Here is a 20,318-nt window from a genome sequence, read left to right as displayed (position 1 = left end):
TTGATGAAGAGAAGGAGAGGATTGATAGAGCCCTTGATCCTATTCAAGCCGTATGGATAAAATATGGTTACTCCAGTCTCACCGACAGATGGAGTGATCGTAAGAAATGGGGCATCATTAACATACTCGTTTCATGTCCACTTGGCACTTACTTTTTGTGGGCCGTAGATACTGGCAAGAGGGGGAGGAAAATGAGGGCGCATTCATCTACCGCCACTTTCAACAAGCTATCATTGAGGTATACATTGCAATTTGCCTTTTAAATTTGTTTCACTTTCTTTCATTATGATAATATCATGATTCATAATTGAAATTTGGTTTATGCATAACTATATATCTTCCTATTCTAATAATTATTTTCTCTCTAGTATCTATGATCTATCTCGATTCTCTCTTTCCCCTCGGGCCGCAAGGCCCCCAACCCTCGGGCCGCAAGGCCCCCAACCCTCGGGCCCCATCTCTCTTCATTCTTGAATCTTGAAAGTTGAAAGTTGAAACTTGAAACTTGAAAGGCTCAAGTTTCAACTCTCTCTAGACTCTTTCTCTCTCTAACCTCCATTTTTCAAGTATTATTAGTAATAAGTATACTTGTTATTTGTAAATTGTGGTTGTAGGTGGGCCCCTCAAATGTGGTGCAAGTTGTTACTGACAATGCATCGAATTGTTGGCCCATGGGCCGTTTACTTGAGGCCGAGTTCCCTATGATTGTGTAGACTCCATGTGCAAGTCATTGTTTGGACTTGCTCATGGAGGACATTGGGAAGCTCAAGTGGGTGAAGAGGGTGGTCTCCAAAGCTACATCAATTGTCACATTCTTCACGGTAAAGGTAAAGGTGCTTGCGATATATCGTGAGTATAGCACACTGGAGTTGAAGAAGCCTTCTTCAACTCGCTTTGCTTACATGTGGTTATTGTTGGAGCACCTTTATGAGGTGCGGTTGATAGTGCTGTCCACTCTATGGAATGAGTGGGATGAGTATGAGACAAAGGAGGCCAAAGCCATGCAACGCTTGTGCCTTAATAAGCAGTTTTGGCAAAAAGTCTGTGCCGTTGTCATTGTCGTCATGACTCCCTTTTATAGGGTGTTACGTATGAGTGATTGCGAGGGGTCCACCATGGGCCTTCTTGTTCACTTCTTTAGAGCGACATTGGTGGAGGCACGTGCTTGTACAGTGATCACAGAGACAGAGTGTGCACATATTTTAGAGATAGTAGAGAGGAGATAGGCATGAATGCATAAGCCCATCCATGGTTTTGCCGCACTGGTACATCTGGCCTACAAGTCGCTGGCGATCATGGATGATAGAGAGTTTTATTCAGACCAGCTTGCTTATTTGACTCGTGTGGTCCCTGTGGATGACCACAATGTAGTGCTGGAGGAGCTAGGATGCTATGCAGATCAGAGAGGGCATGTGGCTTTTGCTTCTCCCACTTGTTGGAGGAGAGAGTCACTTGTGAAGCCTTTATTTTGGTGGCAAAACTTTGGATATGCATTGGAGACCCTTCGGCCCTTAGCCACGAGGGTCCTTGCCTAGGATTGCTCTTCGGGTGCATGTGAGAGAAATTGGAGTGCCTATTCTCTCATTCACACAAAGATTCGCAATCGGCTTAGCACATGATAGTTAGAGAAGCTAGTTTATTGCCACACTAACTTATGCATGATGAGGGCTATGATGAGCACGGGTAGTCCAAAGCAGGTAAAGTTTAAACACTTAACCAGAACATTTAAAATTTGTTGTTTTAACTTTTAAACTTTGAACTTTGAAGTTTATACTTTACAATTTAGACTTCAACATTTACAATGATCAACCTTACGTGTATCACTACATTGTGTAGGTGAATCTCTTCCAAGTATACATGAGGAGGTGGACGAGGAGGAGATGATTTTTGCAGAGCTCTATAGAGAGCTTATAACAGCAGATATTCGTGACACTTGCAGTGAACATGCTCGTGGGGAGGAGTTCGAGTAGGTGGTAGCAAGGGTATGGTCATTCGATGCCCTTCATCATCGAGGAGGGGTGGTTCGAGTGGCTTACAGGCATATGTAAGGCGGGGCTCTAGTAGCTCATATTCGGTGCCTCATGATGACATCCCCCCCTTGCCTACACAATCACCACCTAGGGAGCCATCATTTGATAATGATGGTAACCTTATTAGTGAGGATGAGTATGAGTGTGTCTCATCATTGGATTCCGAGGAGTCATCTTCAGACTCTCTTGATGAGCACTCAGATGGTTCTGATGATAATGACAATGATGATGATAGTGATGCCCTATTATAGATTCATAGGTGTCTCTTTTTTTTGTATCAGATATACTAGACTATAGTTATATCGCATGTTTTGCATAGCCCATGCGACCGTAATGGTCACGCTCATGTATTTATCTTATTCTGTAATGAAATGGCTATTTTCACTTTAAACATGTATTCTATGATCTATCATTTAATGATTTATGGTTTTTGTTATTTAAAACATCCTCTTAAATTTTTTTCGTACTAATATCGTACCATACCTTATAAAATCATAAGGTACCATTTAGTACCGTATTTTATCATACCGTATCGTATTGTACCTTTCGTACCTAACAACTATGCTCTGAGTTTCTTACTAGTTGCTTGATGAGGCATTAGGTATTTTTTGCATTGCCTGATGCAGTTTACTCTATTCCTGTATGAGGCAGTTTAGTCCTATTATGCATTTGGCATAGATTTGGGGTTGAAATAGGTGAATGTAGAGTTGACCACTCCAAAGGACTAAAAGGGGATAAATATGAACAGATGCATGTTTACAAGCACAGAATGCTGATACATTGGAGTTATGCAAGAGGCAATGCAAATGATCATGCTCATGAAAAATAGGATGCAATGGTGCCACTTGGATAGTACTCTCATAGGAGAATTGTTTACTTGCCTAAGCACCCTTTTACAATCACCGTCATCCTGATGATGCAGATGATGATACAAAGTACAAAATAAATACATAGTCTTTGAATCAAACTGTAAACAATATCATACCACCATCAAGAGAAAAGCCACCCCCTTGCAAAGTGAAAGGGAAAGTTGGAGGGATTTATCCTCTTCCCAATCAATCCAAAGCACAAGGGAGAGTGTATCATGAAGACAAATATGTGCGAGGATCGAGATAGAGTACAACTAAGATGTGCACAGTGAGAGAGGGGGTATAGTGCAGAGTTTAGAGTAGAGAACGAGAAAGAGAGTAAGAGCATGACTATCAATGTGTGGGTACAATGATAAAGTGTACCACTTTAGGTTTTTTGATTTTATATATATATATATATATATATATATATATATATATATATATATATATATATATATATATATATAAAGTATAAGTGTAAGGGTGCATACATACACGAACACCGTAAAAGGCATAGTGAGTCTTTATTCCCAACAATCTCCCACCTAAAGGCAACATGCCTAAAGGTAGAGGAAAGAATCAGCTAAGTCTATGTATGTATAAAGCTGAAATATACATATACTATCCAACCCCCATCATTTGGCAGCAATGAGCATACCGCTTTACTGGAAGATCCTTCATGAGAAGACCTGCAGGGTTATTATCTGTATGTACCTTGACTAGCTCAATGCTCTTGCTATCAAGTACATTCCTGAATCATAACATAACATAAGACTCACAAAGAATCTCAAAAACACTACCAGATTTATCATGTGACAAGTCTATTTCTCATGAGCTCAACTCATTTGGAAAAACCAAACCATAGCATAGCATAACCAAGCATAAACCATTGCTAAAACATCAATGGCATCATAACATATGTTGTTGTCCATGGAACCAGATGTAAACCATTGAAAATTGAGCATAATCTGATCATAAACTGATCACTTGCTGATCTGAGAACTGATCACAAACAGCTGCAAATGTGACCCCAAATTGAACACAAACTCATTGCAAAAATTGATTAGCAATCAATGCAAAAACTGATGCAAAATTGATCCCAAAAGTGACCATAAATGGTTCTCAAGCTAATCAAAAACTAACCTGAAACTGATCAGAATTTGTCTCAAAATTGAGGCAAAATTCATGCTAAAATTGATCATAAGCTGATACAAAAGTATAGTTCTAGTGCATGGGTGAAACTCATACTCATCTGCATACATCTCACAGTGACTAGTACACTAAGTAGTGACCTCACGGCAAACAAACTGTCAGTGCAGTACCTTGGATGCATGCCGAATACATCATAAATCCACTACCTACGAGAGTTGTCCATAACTGAAGGAGTGGAAGTGCTACCTTTCCCTTGAGCATGAGGCAATACTCCGGGTCCTTGCTCTGTTGAACCTGATGGAGCCTGAACTAAAGTCGGCTCTGATTGAAAGGCATCTAGGTAAAGCTGCAACAATTGAGGATGGTTTGCTAAGTCATCCTCTTCCATCGATTCGGCATCCATTGGTGAATAATTTTGAAAATTTACCAAGTATCTCATGGAAACTTTACCTTTGACATTTTTTTTCTTATGTGCCAAAATCTGCTTGGGTACCAAAATCTCATCTAGCTCCTTAACCTCAGGCTAAATTTCAGCAGTCATATCCTTTGGTACATCACCATGAAAAGGCCTCAACAAACTAACATGAAAGGCATTGTGTATCCGCCGATGTGGAGGTAATTTTAGCCGATATGCCACATCGCCGATCTTCTTCAACACCTAGAAGGGCCCATGGTATCTCATACTCAACTTCGAATATAATCTTTCTCTTCCTTTTATCTTTTTCAGCCTTGCCTTTTCAAAACAAAGCAATACATAATTACCCTTTGCAAACTGCAAAGCACGTTTGTGGCAATTAGCTGCCCTCTTTTGCTTTTCTTGCGTTAAATCCACCATGTCTAGCATGTCTCAGCTCATAGAGTCTACTGCTACAGCCGATGCTTTGCTGTATGGAAAGGATTTGGGCTTCCTAGAGAGTGGGGAGAAGCCGAATCAAAAGTTATTTAAGGTTGAGAAAAGGAGCAGATCTTAAAATCAGCATGAAAAGAGGCCAAAACAACAAAGAAAGCGCTCGAAAACATTGGCACAATGTAGGGAATTGATGGCTGCAAATAAATGTTTTGCTAGGCAACTTCCATTCTCGAGTGTCTTTGCGCCATCTTTGACCATTAGATTGACGTTAGGTACAATTAAACGCCACTTTCCTAATGTCACCAAATTGACACTTATCGCCAAATGAATGATCTAGGTCAACAACTGGCACTAGATACCACCAAGTACCTGTGCGGCATAACTTATAGCAACTTTTGCCTTTGACATCCCGTGATTTCCTCAGGTCTCAGGTTCGTAAATTTACTCTAAACCCAGTTACATCTCACATGCGTAACATTTACTTAACCATGTGAATGAAAATTAATCCACATGTTAAGTGAGGTTTCTAAAATACATATCCTCATGACATCAGCTCAAGAAGAGCTCTGAGATGAAAGATCTGGGACATGCCTCTCATATACTTGGTATGTGTATTACGCGTAACAAGTCTCAGGGACTACTCTATTTGTCACAAAAGGAGTATATTTCTAGAGTCCTTGAGCACTTCCATATGCAGGATGTGAATCCTATTGGCTGTCCATTGCCTTTTCATGTGAAGGTATCACAGACCGATTGTTTGTAGACAGATGAGCAGAGGGCCAAGATTCCCTATGCATCCGCAGTGGGCAGTCTTATGTATGCCATGATAGCTACCCGTCCAAATATTGCATTTGCAGTTAGTGTTGTGGCACATTATATGGCTACACTCGGTAAGAGACATTGGGATACTGTGAAGGGTATCATGAGGTACCTGAAGGGTACTGTTGATATGTGCATATGTTATAGTAGCTAGGATACAGGAGTCATGGGATACACTGACTCTGACTATGCAGAACATGCAGATAGTAGGAAGTCCACTTTTGGCTATGTGTTCACTTTTGCTGGAGATGCTGTTTCATGGATGTCTAGAGTGTAGAAATGCATGGCCTTTTCTACTACAGAGGCCGAGTACGTTGCAGCGACTAAGGCTTGCAAGGAGGCCATTTGGTTGGGTCGTTTGGTTGCTGACCTTGGTATTGTAGATGCTACCTTTACACTGCATTCAGATTCTACGAGTGCTATCCAGTTAGCCAAGAATCCCGTCTTCCATTCGAAGACGAAACACATTGAGGTGAGGTATCACTTCATTTGTGAGGTCATTGAGGACAGATCTATTGACCTTGTCAAGATCTCAATTGACCAGAATCCTGCAGACTTGCTCACGAAAAGCCTCTCTACAGAGCGCTTTGCCTTCCTTAGGAGGTTGATGGGTGTTGGATGAGATGACATCTTGCCTTATTTCTGTTGTATCTATGTATATGTTGTACTCTCTTTTCTTTTTTCTTTTCACTCCTCACTAAGGCAGATTCGCCTTTAAGTGGGAGGTTGGGAGGAGTAAAGGCGCCTTTGCCTAGCCGCCCATCATAGTTGTCAGGTAGGAAAGGTACAATACGGTACGGTACGATAAAGTATGGTACTAATTGGTACTTTATGATTTTATAAGGTACAGTACGATATTAGTACAAAAAAAAAGAGATGATTTTTAAAATAACAAAAACCATAAATCATTAAATGATAGATCATAGAATACATGTTTAAAGTGAAAATAGCCATTTCATTACAGAATAAGATGAATACATGAGGGTGACCATCGCGGTCGCGACTTGCATGGGCTACGCAAAACATGCGCTACATCATACAACTACAGTCTAGTATATCTAATATAATAAAAAAAAAGAGACCTATGTCATATGAATGATGAATCTATGATGAGGCATTACTATCATCATCATCAGAACCATATGAGTGCTCATCAAGAGAGTTTGAAGATCACTCCTCTGCATCCGATGATGAGACAGACTCGTACTCATCCTCACTGATGAGGTTACCATCATCATCAAATGATGGCTTCCTAGGTGGTGGCTGTATAGGCAAGGGGGGATGTCATCACGAGGCACAGGATGTGAGCTACTAGAGTCCCGCCTTATATATGTTTTCAAGCCACTTGAACCACCCCTCCTCAATGATGGAGGGCGTCAAATGACCATGCCCTTGCTACCACCTACTTGAATTTCTCACCCACGAGCACGCCAATTGTGAGTGTCACGAGTATCTATTGCTATACGCTCTCTATAGAGTATTGCAAAAATCATCTCCTCCTCGTTGTCCACCTCCTTATGTACACTCGGAAGAGTGTCGCCCGTCAACTTGAATTTATTAACATTCACCTACACAATGCAGTGATGCATGTAAGATTGATCATGATTCATTGTAAATACCAAACGCGAAAGTCTAAATTGTAAAGTATAAAGTTAAAACTTCAAAGTTCAAAGTTTAAAAGTTAAAACAACAAATTTTAAATGTTATGGTTAAGTGTTTAAGCTTTACCTGCCTTGGATTATCCATGCTCATCATAGCCCTCATCATGCGTAAGTTAGTGCGGCAATAGACTAGCTTCTCTAACTGTCGTGTGCTAAGCCGATTTCGAATCTTTGTGTAAATGAGAGAATAAGTACTCCAGTTTCTCTTACATGCACCCGAAGAGCAATCCTGGGCAAGGACCCTCATGGCTAAGGGCTGAAGGGTCTCCTGTGAGTATCCAAAGTTTTGCCACCAAAATAAAGGCTTCACAAGTGACTCTCTCCTCCAACAAGTGGAAGAAGAAAAAGCCACATGCCCTTTTTGATCTACATAGCATGTCGGCTCGGTCAGAAAGTGTGTCATGTGGTATAGGCCATTAGGGTGTGCCTCACTACGAGCAATCACTAAACCAGTCAGAGAGTCAAGCATCTCAACTATGGTCACTGTAAAGAAAACCGCTCGCCCCAACCGGCAAAGCTACTGAACAGATAACAAGTTCACCCCAAGCTGAGGGACATGATATACATTGTCCAGCATAGCCAGATCTAGACTCTTATCAGTGGCAAAACTGATGCAACCTTGTGCCTGAATCTTGACCGAGGAGTTGTTTCCTATGCGGATCTGCCTGGCTGTAGGGGCTCGGGTATGGAAGATGTCCTCTATAGGAGTCATGTGATGTGTAGCTCCACTGTCCACAATCCAAACAGAAGCTGAAGTGCTTGGCTGTGTCAAGTGGGCCTCTAACCTCGTCGGGAGGCAACTCACAGTTATGGACGAAACTCGCATTTGATGTCTCTATGGAGACGATGTGGGCCTTTGCAAACCAGTTAGACAAGCCCTCTGGAGTTGAGAACGTTGTCGACTGAGATGGCTGTGCGGTAGTAGTGTGAGTCTGACCTTTAAATTACCCCTTGCTATCACCCTGTCTCCCTTGCAGGGAGTTGCCCGACTGAGGGGCGGGGGTCTGAGACTTAGGTTTTGGTGTTGTGCCTCTTGCCTTTGATCGACACTCCTCGTCAACATGGCCAGCCTTTTGACAATGTTGACAATACCTATTCTTTTTAGGTACATTCTGCCACCCAAGTTTGAGAGATTGGGATGTTCATTGTGATTTCCCGGATTGATTTTGATTGTGATTTTGATTTTGAGTGGAGATTTGGTTTTGTTTTCCCTTCCTTTGTTGCCCTTTCTGAGAATGAGCAACAAGAGTCCCCTATGAAGAGGAATTCATATGAAAGTGATCGAACAATCGTGCGTAATACAACAGCTGACACTCAAATTCATAGAATGTAGGCATGGTAGGTTTTGAAATTATGCCTTTCACAAAATTGAAGTATTTCCTAGGAAGTTTGTTTAGGAACAATGTGACCTGATCGTCAGAGGGCTTAGGAGTCCCTGTAGTGGAGAATTCAACGAGGAGATGCCGAAACTCAGCCAACTTGACTTTCAAGTCATCCCGGTCAGTGATTTTGAAAAACTGAAGCTCATGGTCAAGATTAATACGACGGGTCCTATTCCGAGTCGCATAGCGGTCAGTCAAGTGTGCCCATCACTCTGAGGCTAAGTCAAAATGCTGATGCTGAGAATGAAACTTAGGCATTTAGCCCTACATCAGCTCGACAATAGCGGAGGCATTCCTAGCCTTCCATGAGCGGACAACCTCGTATGGAACAAGTGTGGGATTAGGTTGGGGTTTCAACCCTTGCACAAGATCCCATAGGTTCTGGGAGTCAATGACATGTCTCATCAAGTTCGACCAAGTAGTAAAGTTTGACCCGTTAAAACGAGTCTTGTCATTAAATGCATGCTTGGCAGAAGACGAGCTAGAACCATGAGGTGTCGAGTAGGTATGATAAGATGAATGTGGTGGATAAAATTATGAATGGTAAGATGGTGGAGGTGGATGTGTCTGATAAGGAGTTGGAAAAGATGGGTAGGCAGAAGTAGGTTGTGAGTGTCCAATGAGTGCCGATTGAGGTGGAGGCACTGGAACATGAATGTTTCCATAAGGAGCTCGTGTATGTGAAGGCACTGGGACATGGAAGCCCTGTGCAAAGTGAGGCTGGGGCACAACAGTATGACCACAAGGTCCACTAGGGAAAGCCATGGAGGCAAAATGTGGAGTCAACTGATTCACACTCGGGAGAGACTGGGGGAGGATACCCAGACTGTAATGATCCCGAAAGTGTGTGTGAAGTAGGTGGAACACCACCTAGTAGAGGTAAGGACAAGGTCCTAAAGGATGTGCCTATGTTTCCATAACCCCCTGGTGTGATGTGCGGTGTGATATAAGGTGTCTAAAATGGAAAAGTAAATGGTGTGAATGGAAGTGGAGAAGCAGCAGATGAATGTGGTGGGATGGGTGGGTTTTGAAAATGAGGTGTAGATGCATTTTATTCACTTTTATCATTTAATGATTGGAAATGAAAATGTGAAGATGATGATGTACCATGCAATGAAGAAAAAAGAACACAAAATTCATTCTGATTTTGTGAAGTAGACTGAAAAGGAAGGTTAGAAGAAGAGGTACTTGGCTTTTTCTTATAATCCCCACGACGTGTGTTAACATACAAGAATTTGTTCTCAAGAGGACCTTTTCTGTAGTCAACAGATTGTACTCTTTCTTCCACATGATCTTTATCAGAATATTGCAAAGCAGAAGAAGTAAAAGAAGAAGGCACAAAAGATGAATCTAACGTACCTTGCATCAGAGTGGATGAAATAAATGAACATATACTCTGGGTCTTGTTTTCCAACAGGGGGCCCATCCCTGATGGAGGTCTCGACGGCCCTGCAATATCATCAAACTTACGCGCAAAATCTGAAGAGAGAAATTCATGCATACCTTCATTTAGGAGATTTTCTTGAAGGGCAATCCTTTGATCGAGCTTCTCAATTTTCTTTCGTCTATAAGCTTTGATCAATTTATATCCTTCAGAGGTCAGCTTACCTAGCTCTTCTTCCACGTAATCAGAAGTATCATCCACCATGTCGAAACTTTGTGGAGCAAGCTGATCAGCCCACTCTTGCTCAGTTCTCTGCATAGTTGGTCTTGGAGACTGAATCGGTGTTGTTGTATTCGAAATCATTTGAACCTACTGTTGTTCTTTCTTCTTGTGTAGAGCTTTTAGATCAAAGACCTAGGTTTCTCAGAGAATACCAGGCTCTGATACCATATTAAGAAATACCCTACAAAGCATAGACTGATAAAAGAAAACAGTTAGGGTTGGGTAACTCAGAGACAATGAACACAGTGAATAAATGAAGTGATATAACCACTGAATAATACGATGCTCATGCAGCAAACACACTATGTAGTGAATGAATACTAAACCTCAAACTCCTGTATCTCAAGGATCAGGGCAGGGGTAATGATTTGGAGAGTGTGTCGTACTCTGAACGGATCCCGAATTGCAACAAGGCAGCCTCCAAATATCGAACACCAGCAAACGCAACAGTGAGAAGCTGGATCTGATGTAGACAGTAGTGAGGAGAGAGAAAGACTAAAAACGCAAGCAGGACAGCCTGTAGGAGAGAGAAGGCCTAAAAAAGTAGGCAGCAGGTGAGAGAAAGACTAAAAACGTAGGCAGGACAGCCTGCAGGAGAGAGAAAGACTGAAAACGTAGGCAGCAGGACTGTGATGACGTGGGAGGCTGTACGGCAACAGGTCTGCACAGGAATAGTAGTCGCTTGACTAAAATCAGCTCCAAACTGCGTGAAGAGGGCTGGAAATCAGGCGCGAACTGATGGAGACAGCAATGGACAGCTTCGGCTGAGATGTCCTCCGCGAACGGGGTGTGGGCATCAAGCTGAAACACCTGAAATCTGCAAAAAACAAGGTTAAGGGAAGAGTGGAGGTTGGCTGCCAATTTATAGAAAATTAGGGTTCTAGATCCTCTCCCACTTAACTCTCTCGATCCGCTCCCCATTTTAGGGTTTTGGCTAAAATAAGCCTAAAATAAGCATGCTTTGGGGCTGTTTAAGTGACTAAGTGCATTTCTTAGCACAACATGGGCGTCTATCAGTGTTACTTCATTCTTTATTCTTTCTGTGACATTTGAATAAAGGGAAGGCTGGTCATACATTGTGATTGTTGGAGTTCCCACATTGTGTGTGCCTCTCTTTCTCTTACTTTTATTCCACCATAGCTTTTTCTCCCACTTGTGCTTCCACTTCAGGGCTCACCTCCCTTCCGATGTGTACTAAGCCCTTTCGAGCCACAAGAGAATCAACTAGTACCATGGCCTCCTTGTGACCACTGCAATGTGCTATGGAGGTTGCTTCTACTTCTTTTAGGGTTTCAGGAATGCCACCTGAACAACTTGCGGTTCTGCAGTCTGCTCCATTGAGAGACAGTGGTTGTTGGATACCGTCCCCTTGGCAGTCCGCTCCTTCAAGAGATAGTGGTTGTTCAACACCCTCCATTACTTCGGCTCCGCAATCCACTCCACTAAGAGAGAGTGACTGTTGCCCACTCAGCTGGAGTCTCCCTTTTTCCCACCCTCGACTTCTTAGGTTCGAGAGGCCACCTATGGGAGTTCTTTGATATTTTCGATACTCTAGATACCTTCTTCAGTAGGACCAACGGCATTGATTCGGAGTCCATGATCCATAAGTATTTGCATTCCCTATTTCTCGTAGAGGGGAATGTACTCTCTTTGCCCTTAGAGGAGGCTTCTACTTGTTCAGCTTTAGAGAGGGGCCCTTCCCCACCACCTTCAAAGGGGGACACCTCCTCATCATGACGTTTGTCACCCACCATTTACTCTTTTGGGATGGCTGTCCTTGAGTAGTCATTTCTCCTTGTGATACCCAAGATCTTTAGAGACTACCTAGAATGGGGTCTTGGAGGTCTAACCTTGACTTGGTGACGAGACCTTAAAATTCCTTCCAGCATGGAGTTACAGAGCTAGTGGCTTCTCTATGAGGTGGAGTCCAATTCTATAGTACATCCCGTCTACTGTTCCTTACTATAGGTTACCTTTAGAATGGAACTCTTGGAGCTTTGGGATCCTCTACCTCTTCATCGATTCTCTCTTCGCTTCTCTTTCTTAATCCCTTTTTGGGCGTGAGAAGGGGTGTTGAGAAACCATTTCTTCAGTTCACATACGTCATTTTAGGGCTGGTGCCTACATTTTGGCCACTTTTTCAGTGGGCGCCCACATAGTGGTGCACCACCCTAGACAGCTTATACCTATAAATAGATAGTCACTTCATTCATTCTACACTCCTACCACCACTCTCTTCAGTCATTTTTCACCCCTCTTCTTCCATCATTAGACACCCTTCACTTCTCTCACTAGTCCCTTCCACTACCCTCAACCTTTCAGGAGGACATTGCGGTTGATGGCTCGTGGTTGTCTTCACCCTTCCTCTTCTCCTTCAGGCACCCTATTCTAGCATTAGGCCTTACGTTTGGAGCATCTTCCACTTAGTGTCACCATCATCTACTTGGGAACAACACCCTTCTCGTTGAGGCTCCACCTTCACTTGTATTTTTTAGTTTGGAGGCCTTCTCCTTGCTTGGTGTTAGCATCCTAGCCTTTGGCGATAGTCTCCATCACCGAGCGTGAGTGATTTCATCACTTGTCTATCACAAGGGCTGGTGGGACATGCATTTTTGCAGCTTGGCTCCGTCTCCATCACCTAGTGTCACTCATCTATCATAGGGGCTGTTGGGACCTGCATTTTTGCAGCTTAGCTTCTCCTCCATCACTTGATATCACTTGTCTGTCTCACAGAGGTTGTTGGGATGTGCGTTTCTTGTAGCCCGGATCATCCTCCATCATCTAGCGTCATCATTATCCACCTGGCATCAACATCTGGGCTGGTCTCCTTGCGTTTGATAGCTGCGACACTCTGGGATTTGCATTTTGCTACTCAGGTCACTCCTTGGCATCAAAGGATTGTATTTTACTCCCTCAATAGTTGGTGATCATTTTCCACATCTCCGATGGCATTAGAGGATTGTGGTCCACTCCCTCGATAGTTGTCTTTCACCTTCTAGTGATTATTTCGATAGCCTATTGTCCGGAGGACTGCATTTCGCTCCCTTCACTATGTAGGTTCCCACAGGTGTTGCCGCTTGATTCAGACAAGATAGTGCAGCTATCTTTTGAGCTTTTGCTCCATTGTATTAGCTTTTCTTCTCATAGCATGATTCTGTGCATCATCACCGTGTTCTTGTGTTTCTAAGTTTCTCTTCTCTCTCATTGTTTGTTGTACAAACTCTGTGTTACTCCTTGCAAACCCTATTGTCTCTTTGCACTGTCGCCTATTTTGACATGGTATCAAAGCATACATGTTATTTTTGACAGCACTTGGATAAAGCCTTGATATGGTGGAAATCACACCTTGGTAAAACTTGGAAAAAAAACCCTGGAAGGAAAGGTGTTTTTTGAAGATGTATAATTGGAGTGTTCCCTATGGGGCAAACATTGGTGAAATGATCCATTGCCCTGCCTTGTTGTTTGCCTCACATCCACTTGAGACGGTACTACATCTAGTTTGGTATCGCCCAAAAACTTGGATGTTATTGGATGATCCTTTTCAAGAATTGCATGCCAGATTTCTAGATCAAGCATTCGGGAAATTCTTCTAGCTATGTGGAAGGTTTTCTTGAAGGATACCTCATTATTACCTCTTCTTTGATTGGGTCAAACATTGGGCTTTGTAGACTGACCTGTTAGGATACCTCATTATTACCTCTTCTTTGATTGGGTCAAATATTGGGCTTTGTAGACTGTGACCTGTTAGGACTCAAAAGGAATTGTGTTTTTACGAGTACTTGGTCATTCGGTTGTATATATGCCTATTTCAGAATTTTGCTGTGGCAATAGCTATATGATTGTTACGACACTTGTGATGACTGATCTAGATGCTTTTGCTATGGATGTGTTTTACCTCTGTCTAATCTCTTTGACAATTTTGACTTAATGAGATAATGAGCAATAAATTTACAAGAGGTTCTCTGTGCGCATGCGCGCGTTCTTTAATTTGGGGGGGGGGGGGGGGGGGGAGAGATGGGCACATGTGCACACGTGTGCATCTGCATGTGCTAATACATACTATTTTCTGTGCAAGCTTTCAGTAACCTAGTGTTTTATTAGGCAGTATGTTAAAATGGTTTATCGTATATCATTAAATTAAATATTTTCTGTTAGTCACAAATCACGAGCAAGGTTGTAAGACTTATTTTTGGTTGAATTAATTTGCTTTTCCTGCCCGCTTGTTTTTTTTGGTTTGTATTACTCACTGGATTGCTGATGTGTTTTTTTGGAAAATGTCCTTTTATTGCAGATTTGTGCTGGCCTAGAGCAAATGCATACATCAGATCCTCCATATGCACACAATGATCTCAAGCCAGGGAATGTACTACTTTCAAACAGAAAAGATGGTGGAGCTCCACATGCTGTTATAATGGATTTTGGTAGTGCAGCACCTGCACGAAGGTCTATCCAATCACGTGCAGAAGCACTTGAATTACAGGTGAATTTTGAGAAGTGACTTAAGTTCAACGTTTTGAATTCTTGTTTTGTAGCTCCCTTTGTCCAGAGAGGCACCTAAAATCAAATTTTCTGTCGTGTTCATCCAAATTTGGCATTTTTATTTCTTGATACTCTCTGATCTATGGACTTTGAAGCTTTCTGTTTTCCAGCATCATAGTATCAAGAGATGTACATTAACTTTTTTGCCAGTGAGTTAAATTTTCCGGGTGTAGTGCCTTCCAGTTTAGCATTATACAGATGTACCTTTTGGTTTTTGTGATGCATTACTTGAACTTTGGCAATTTCTCATTCTCAGACTGTATTGTGATATCTAGTCTCTTATTACCCCTTTTTGATTAGCACACAACTTGACCACGCCTGTACCACTAATATGACACAAATATATCTGCCATTTCATACTGATCCTGCAAATATGTGGAAAGTTCAGTGTCTCTGTTGTCATGTCCACTGGTTATGTAGAAATGTGCTGTGAGCTGATACAGACTGGATATGTAAAACAGTCTACTCCTGTGAGCTGACACTGATGTGATGCTGACTCTAGCAAATAAAAATTGAAGGCATGAAATGTGGATGCTTTTCTAGTGTATGTCTCTTAGACTTGTGGAGTCTCTGAAATAATATTTTAATGCAGGAATGGGCTGCTCAGCACTGTTCTGCCCCATACCGAGCTCCAGAGCTTTGGGATTGTTCAAGCCACTGTGACATTGATGAAAGAACTGATATCTGGTCTCTTGGATGTACACTGTATGCAATTATGTAAGAATCACATCGACCTTGTGTTACCTTGACTTTGTTTTCTTTTTATAAATCTAGGTGCACTCTCCACTCTCCTGGATTTTTAAATCTTTTGTTCTTTCAGGTATAGTAAATTTATATCAGAATTCTGCATGATCCGTTTATAACTTATCTGCTGTGCACTCTAATCCTGGTGCACATAAATGTGTTGGAATTCTGCACAAGTCTGTTTATACCTCGTTATCTGCTATGCACTTAGTTCTAATCCCGGTACATAAAGTGTTGCCAAAAAATTGAACTGATTTACCAAGGAAAGACAATGAATCAGTGGAAATTTTTCTGAATTTAAGAGATACACCCGCTTATAACCACCTTGTGACAGACCTGCCTGCAGCAGATGAACCAGGTGACAACCATGTGAGAGAGTGTGTTAGAATGAGTGATTATTATAGATCAATATGACTAGCTTGGAGATGGCCATTCAAGTGAGCAAGAAGTTTCGGACAAGTTAGCAGAGAAGATGGTCAAAGCTGTATTATTACTGGGTTAGAATAAAGTAGAACTTTTGTTAAAACCACAGTAACCTTCCTCAATAAGCTGCCACTCGCACTAATCACAATTTGCATAGCATAGCCATCCACTTTAACAAGCTGTGTAAGTGACAAGGGCAGGTGTGGTATGAACCTATGTGGAAAACCTGCTTTATTCCCTTGAGTAACTGTTCGGTTCTGCCAAAGCAGCTAGCAAAAACATGATGAAATGGAAACCCCAAGGCCTGCATATCTGGATGCAAACTTCAACTTTGTTACCACAGAAACTAGTTGCTCCAACCAGGCATCCGTTTTCAAGTCCTCTCTGATTTTGAGGCCACCCTGCTGCCTGGCCAGTCCATTATCTTCACAGGGACATCCACTGCACGATGGCATGCCCCTTTAAAGAATGGGCAACCTTCAAATACTGCCGGTATCCTAACCACTTAGAAACAGCATTTTTATGAGGATTATGCTTGGAGTATTAAGGGACAGTTTTGTAAATGTACAGAAGAAGCTCTATTGTCTTCTCAGCTAGAGCATGTACTGTGCTGGGGTGCTGCATGTCGCTAGTCATCTCCTTGGCCAGTTCCTCAGTAATGTGCCAATGTTCTCACATACTCTAATCAGAGGTGACAGCTAGTCCTAGTGTCTGACAAAACAGTCAGCCACACCTGCTTAGCAGGAGGGGAAGTTCTGATGGTGGTGCAAAAGGTCAACAGTTACCAGCAGGGGATCAGACAACAATGAACCCAGCTCGTATCTTATATGCCCTTTAAAATGGTGAGAGATGGGCCAATATCCAGTTCTTTCTGGAATCTTTCTGGTTGCTGATACCCCGGCCTTCAACACATTGAATAAGAAGCACAAGTTCGACTTCCTCTCCTTTACACTGCCACTCAAATACCATCTGAAGCAGCCAGAATTTATCTCTGCCAGTGTAGGCTAAGTTCTTGCTATTATGTATGGCCTAGGGTATGGATGAAGTCTTGTAGATAAGGCTTCAGGCTCAACCTAATTACTTTGGCCATGATCTCGTAGTCTGTCCCAACAACTCTGACAGTCTGCATTACCTAATGTCCATTCAGTCCCGGCCATTTGGAATAAGATGGATCATACCCTCTTTTCTCTGCTAGACTATCTGTATTCATGATCTTCTGGAAGGCTAGAAATATTCCCTACTGCAGTACCTCCGAAGATCTCTCTTGGGACTGAGGCTATCAGTAGCTTCTCTCCTGTTGAAGGTGCCACAAAGGAATGGCTGAGACAATGAAGTTGTGTGGATGGAAAGGCAGGCCACAAAGGAATTGCTGGGCCAATGAAGTTGTATGGATGGAAAGGCAGGCTGGATCTAGTCTTGACAATAGTCCTGGTGTGCTTTTAATGCCCACACCAAAGCTATAGCCTCCAAAGATGCAAATACACCTTTAGAGTGGTCCAACCCATTGCACCCTTATTTAGGCAGGTAGCAGATACCATTATAGGATATCAGGCAGCAGATGCCACTGTAGGACATAATAAACACACCCCACAAGGTGTGGGACTGCTATTTGGAGTCAATTTGTGAAGGGCTTGGCACAACCTTGTATGATCTCCACCCTGTTTAAACTCTCCATTCTGAGCATTACCACACCGTCCTATATGCACAAAGTGGACTTTTTTTTTTTTTCGGGGGGGGGGGGGGGGGGGTGTGGTGTGCGCGGGGCATGAGGCATGTGGGATTGTTTGTACTGAGCTCTGAGCTCTATAACAGGTAGCTTTCTGCATTATTTTACCACTCAGCTGCACCAGTCAGCTGTTTTCAGTTCTGCCTTTTGACAGTAATGGACCCAACATGACTATCTGGACTTTTAAGCCACCATGCTAGAATATGTCCCTTTGCTGGACAGCAATGGATCCAGAAAGTTTATTTACAAGCTGTGGCTGAATGCCGACAATGCTAGGAATTCTTGCTCTATGGGCTTCCTTATGGCAGCATCATTCTGGTTCGTATGTCCATAAAAATCCACATGGTGTAGTTAAACAATGTTTATACACTTAAGATAATGTGATTGTAACAGATAAGGCTTTTTATGAGGGTCTTTTTTGTAAGCATGTTTCATACTTTGAATAGGTTTTAAAAGTATCTGTTTGGCCCAAAGAAGTATAGATGACTAACGGTAGCTTTTTACTTTCAGGTATGGTGTATCACCTTTTGAATATGCATTGGGGGAATCTGGAGGAAGCCTGCAACTAGCAGCAATGAGTGGGCAAGTAAAGTGGCCAGAAGGCCCTAAACTACCATATCCTGAATCGTTACATCAGTTTGTAACATGGATGCTCCAACCACAAGTACAACTTCGCCCAACCATTGAAGATGTCATCATTCATGTTGACAAACTTATTTCAAAAGTGCCCTAAAAGCTCTGCAAGAATGGATGAATTCACAAAGATAAAAGGTAAATCTAAGCCGAAGGTATCATTTATCCATGCATGGAGGGCAATACTATGATGACCTTTGCTGCTTCTACGTTGTAGAAGAGTTGAGCTGTTAATATCTTTCTGACTTCTGTAATGTTAAAGTCCTGGATTTCATGACGGTTGTAATCTTGGGTATTCTTATTTTGTATCGAGTGTTTATCCAATTTTATCGAATCACCTGATGCAGCTGCAATGGACGGCAATCCTCTATCCAGCCTTTTGGGTATCACGACCTTTCATTGACCCAGGGAACACATTATTTGACAAACCTACAGAATATTAACAAATCCTGGGGTGGCAACTCTTAAAGCAAAAGGAATCAGGTTCTCAGTGCAGGAAAGGTAAGCCAAGGTACAGTTGGAGAATCCTTGTTTATGAAGAAGCCATGATTGACAGCGTGATGGTTTTGGTTTTATAGCCTTCCTTTCTTGGTACATTACTGAGTCCTTGCTGTTAGTGCTTTACATATACAGACTAGTTGAAATTTCAGTATGGCAATGCCCTAGTTAAAGGAGAAGTAAAACCTTCTCTTTTCATTTGAAGACAAAGAGGACAACAGTAGTTGTGGTGTGCTTGGGTGAAAATAAGCCTTACAGCTACTTTGGATGACTTGGAGTGACCTTCAAAACTTCTCTAGAAGTGACAGAATAGAGTGATGAGATTAGTAACAATAGCTTGTGCCATGTTTAAGGAACGAGCTCTGGAGCATTGTAAGGCAATTTGGCTATTTTAAAATTGTTTTGCCTATCAAATGGTTTTCAAAATAGCGGGTATGCGATATTAACATTTGGTGTGAATCTCTAGTGTGGATTGAGATGACAACTAACCTTTAGATGTACAAGGATGACAAACTATAATTAGCTAGTAGTCAATTAATCCCTGACAAAGTACAATAAATCCTAATTATTAAATATGTTTACAGAAGAGTAATGTTAATGCAGCTATCAATCCATCTAAACTATGAAAAATGATAACCAATGACTTGTGCTTGCAAATGATTTGACATGAGCAATGGTTAGCCCCTTGATATTCATTAGCTATAATCCCAATTTAGGGGTGGCTCCTATTGTATGTTAACCACTTGGTTAATTAATGTACAATGTTAGCCATCAAATCATGCGCGTTCAAATGCAATGTTGATGAATGGTGTAAAGATAACAAATGTCATAATTAATCATCTCAAGTGTTTGATGTCAATTGATTATAGCTAGAATCTCTCAAGAGATGAGCAACTTATATCAAGCTACTCAATTATAACTTGATTTTCTTATGGAATTAGTTGATAAGATCAAGCTTAACCAAGCAAGCCTCATGTATGAGGGAATGTTGTGTTGATTGTACGGGATGAGTATCTGCTACGTACATTTATCTCAATGAAAATGATCAAGGATGTTGCAAGTTTTGTTGCATAATGAGCGTGGTCCTAGAGGAATAAGGTTAGGGATTTTCAGAGCCTTTTTGTTAGTTGTTTTTTTAATATTTGAAAAAATTCATGATGACAAAGTACATAGACATAACATTTTTGCATTTTAAAGATTACTTATGCACTTAATATGAGATGGATTGTAGAGCTATATGGTTATCAAACAAGAAGGCTATATGGTTATCTACTCTCACTCAATCACTACTACCACAAGGATTGCAATGAACGAGGACATGGACATGGAGGTTATTAATCTTGC

General features: G+C 41.8%; 1 protein-coding gene across 4 annotated transcripts in view; it reads left to right on the top strand.

Moving 5' to 3' along the window:
* Nucleotides 1-19,529, top strand: part of PK3 (serine/threonine protein kinase 3) — a 94,004-nt gene extending 74,475 nt beyond the window's left edge. For 2 of the 4 annotated variants that reach the window (XM_087671709.1, XM_087671707.1), the window contains 3 exons: nt 14,703-14,891; nt 15,543-15,667; nt 18,354-19,525. In XM_087671709.1, coding sequence (XP_087527835.1) covers nt 14,703-14,891; nt 15,543-15,667; nt 18,354-18,576 — 537 coding nt within the window. In that variant the 3' untranslated portion in view covers nt 18,577-19,525. Of the gene's footprint in view, nt 1-14,702; nt 14,892-15,542; nt 15,668-18,353 lie in introns of all 4 variants that reach the window. The other 2 variants (XM_087671708.1, XM_087671710.1) reach the window with 2 other exon arrangements.
* The last annotated feature ends 789 nt before the right edge of the window (nt 19,530-20,318 follow it).

Source organism: Lygodium microphyllum, chromosome 29 (assembly GCF_053477565.2).
Source record: "Lygodium microphyllum isolate KBCC chromosome 29, Lygodium_microphyllum_v1.1.10, whole genome shotgun sequence".
Lineage (NCBI taxonomy): Eukaryota > Viridiplantae > Streptophyta > Polypodiopsida > Schizaeales > Lygodiaceae > Lygodium > Lygodium microphyllum.
This window is presented reverse-complemented; position numbering and strand designations above follow the sequence as displayed.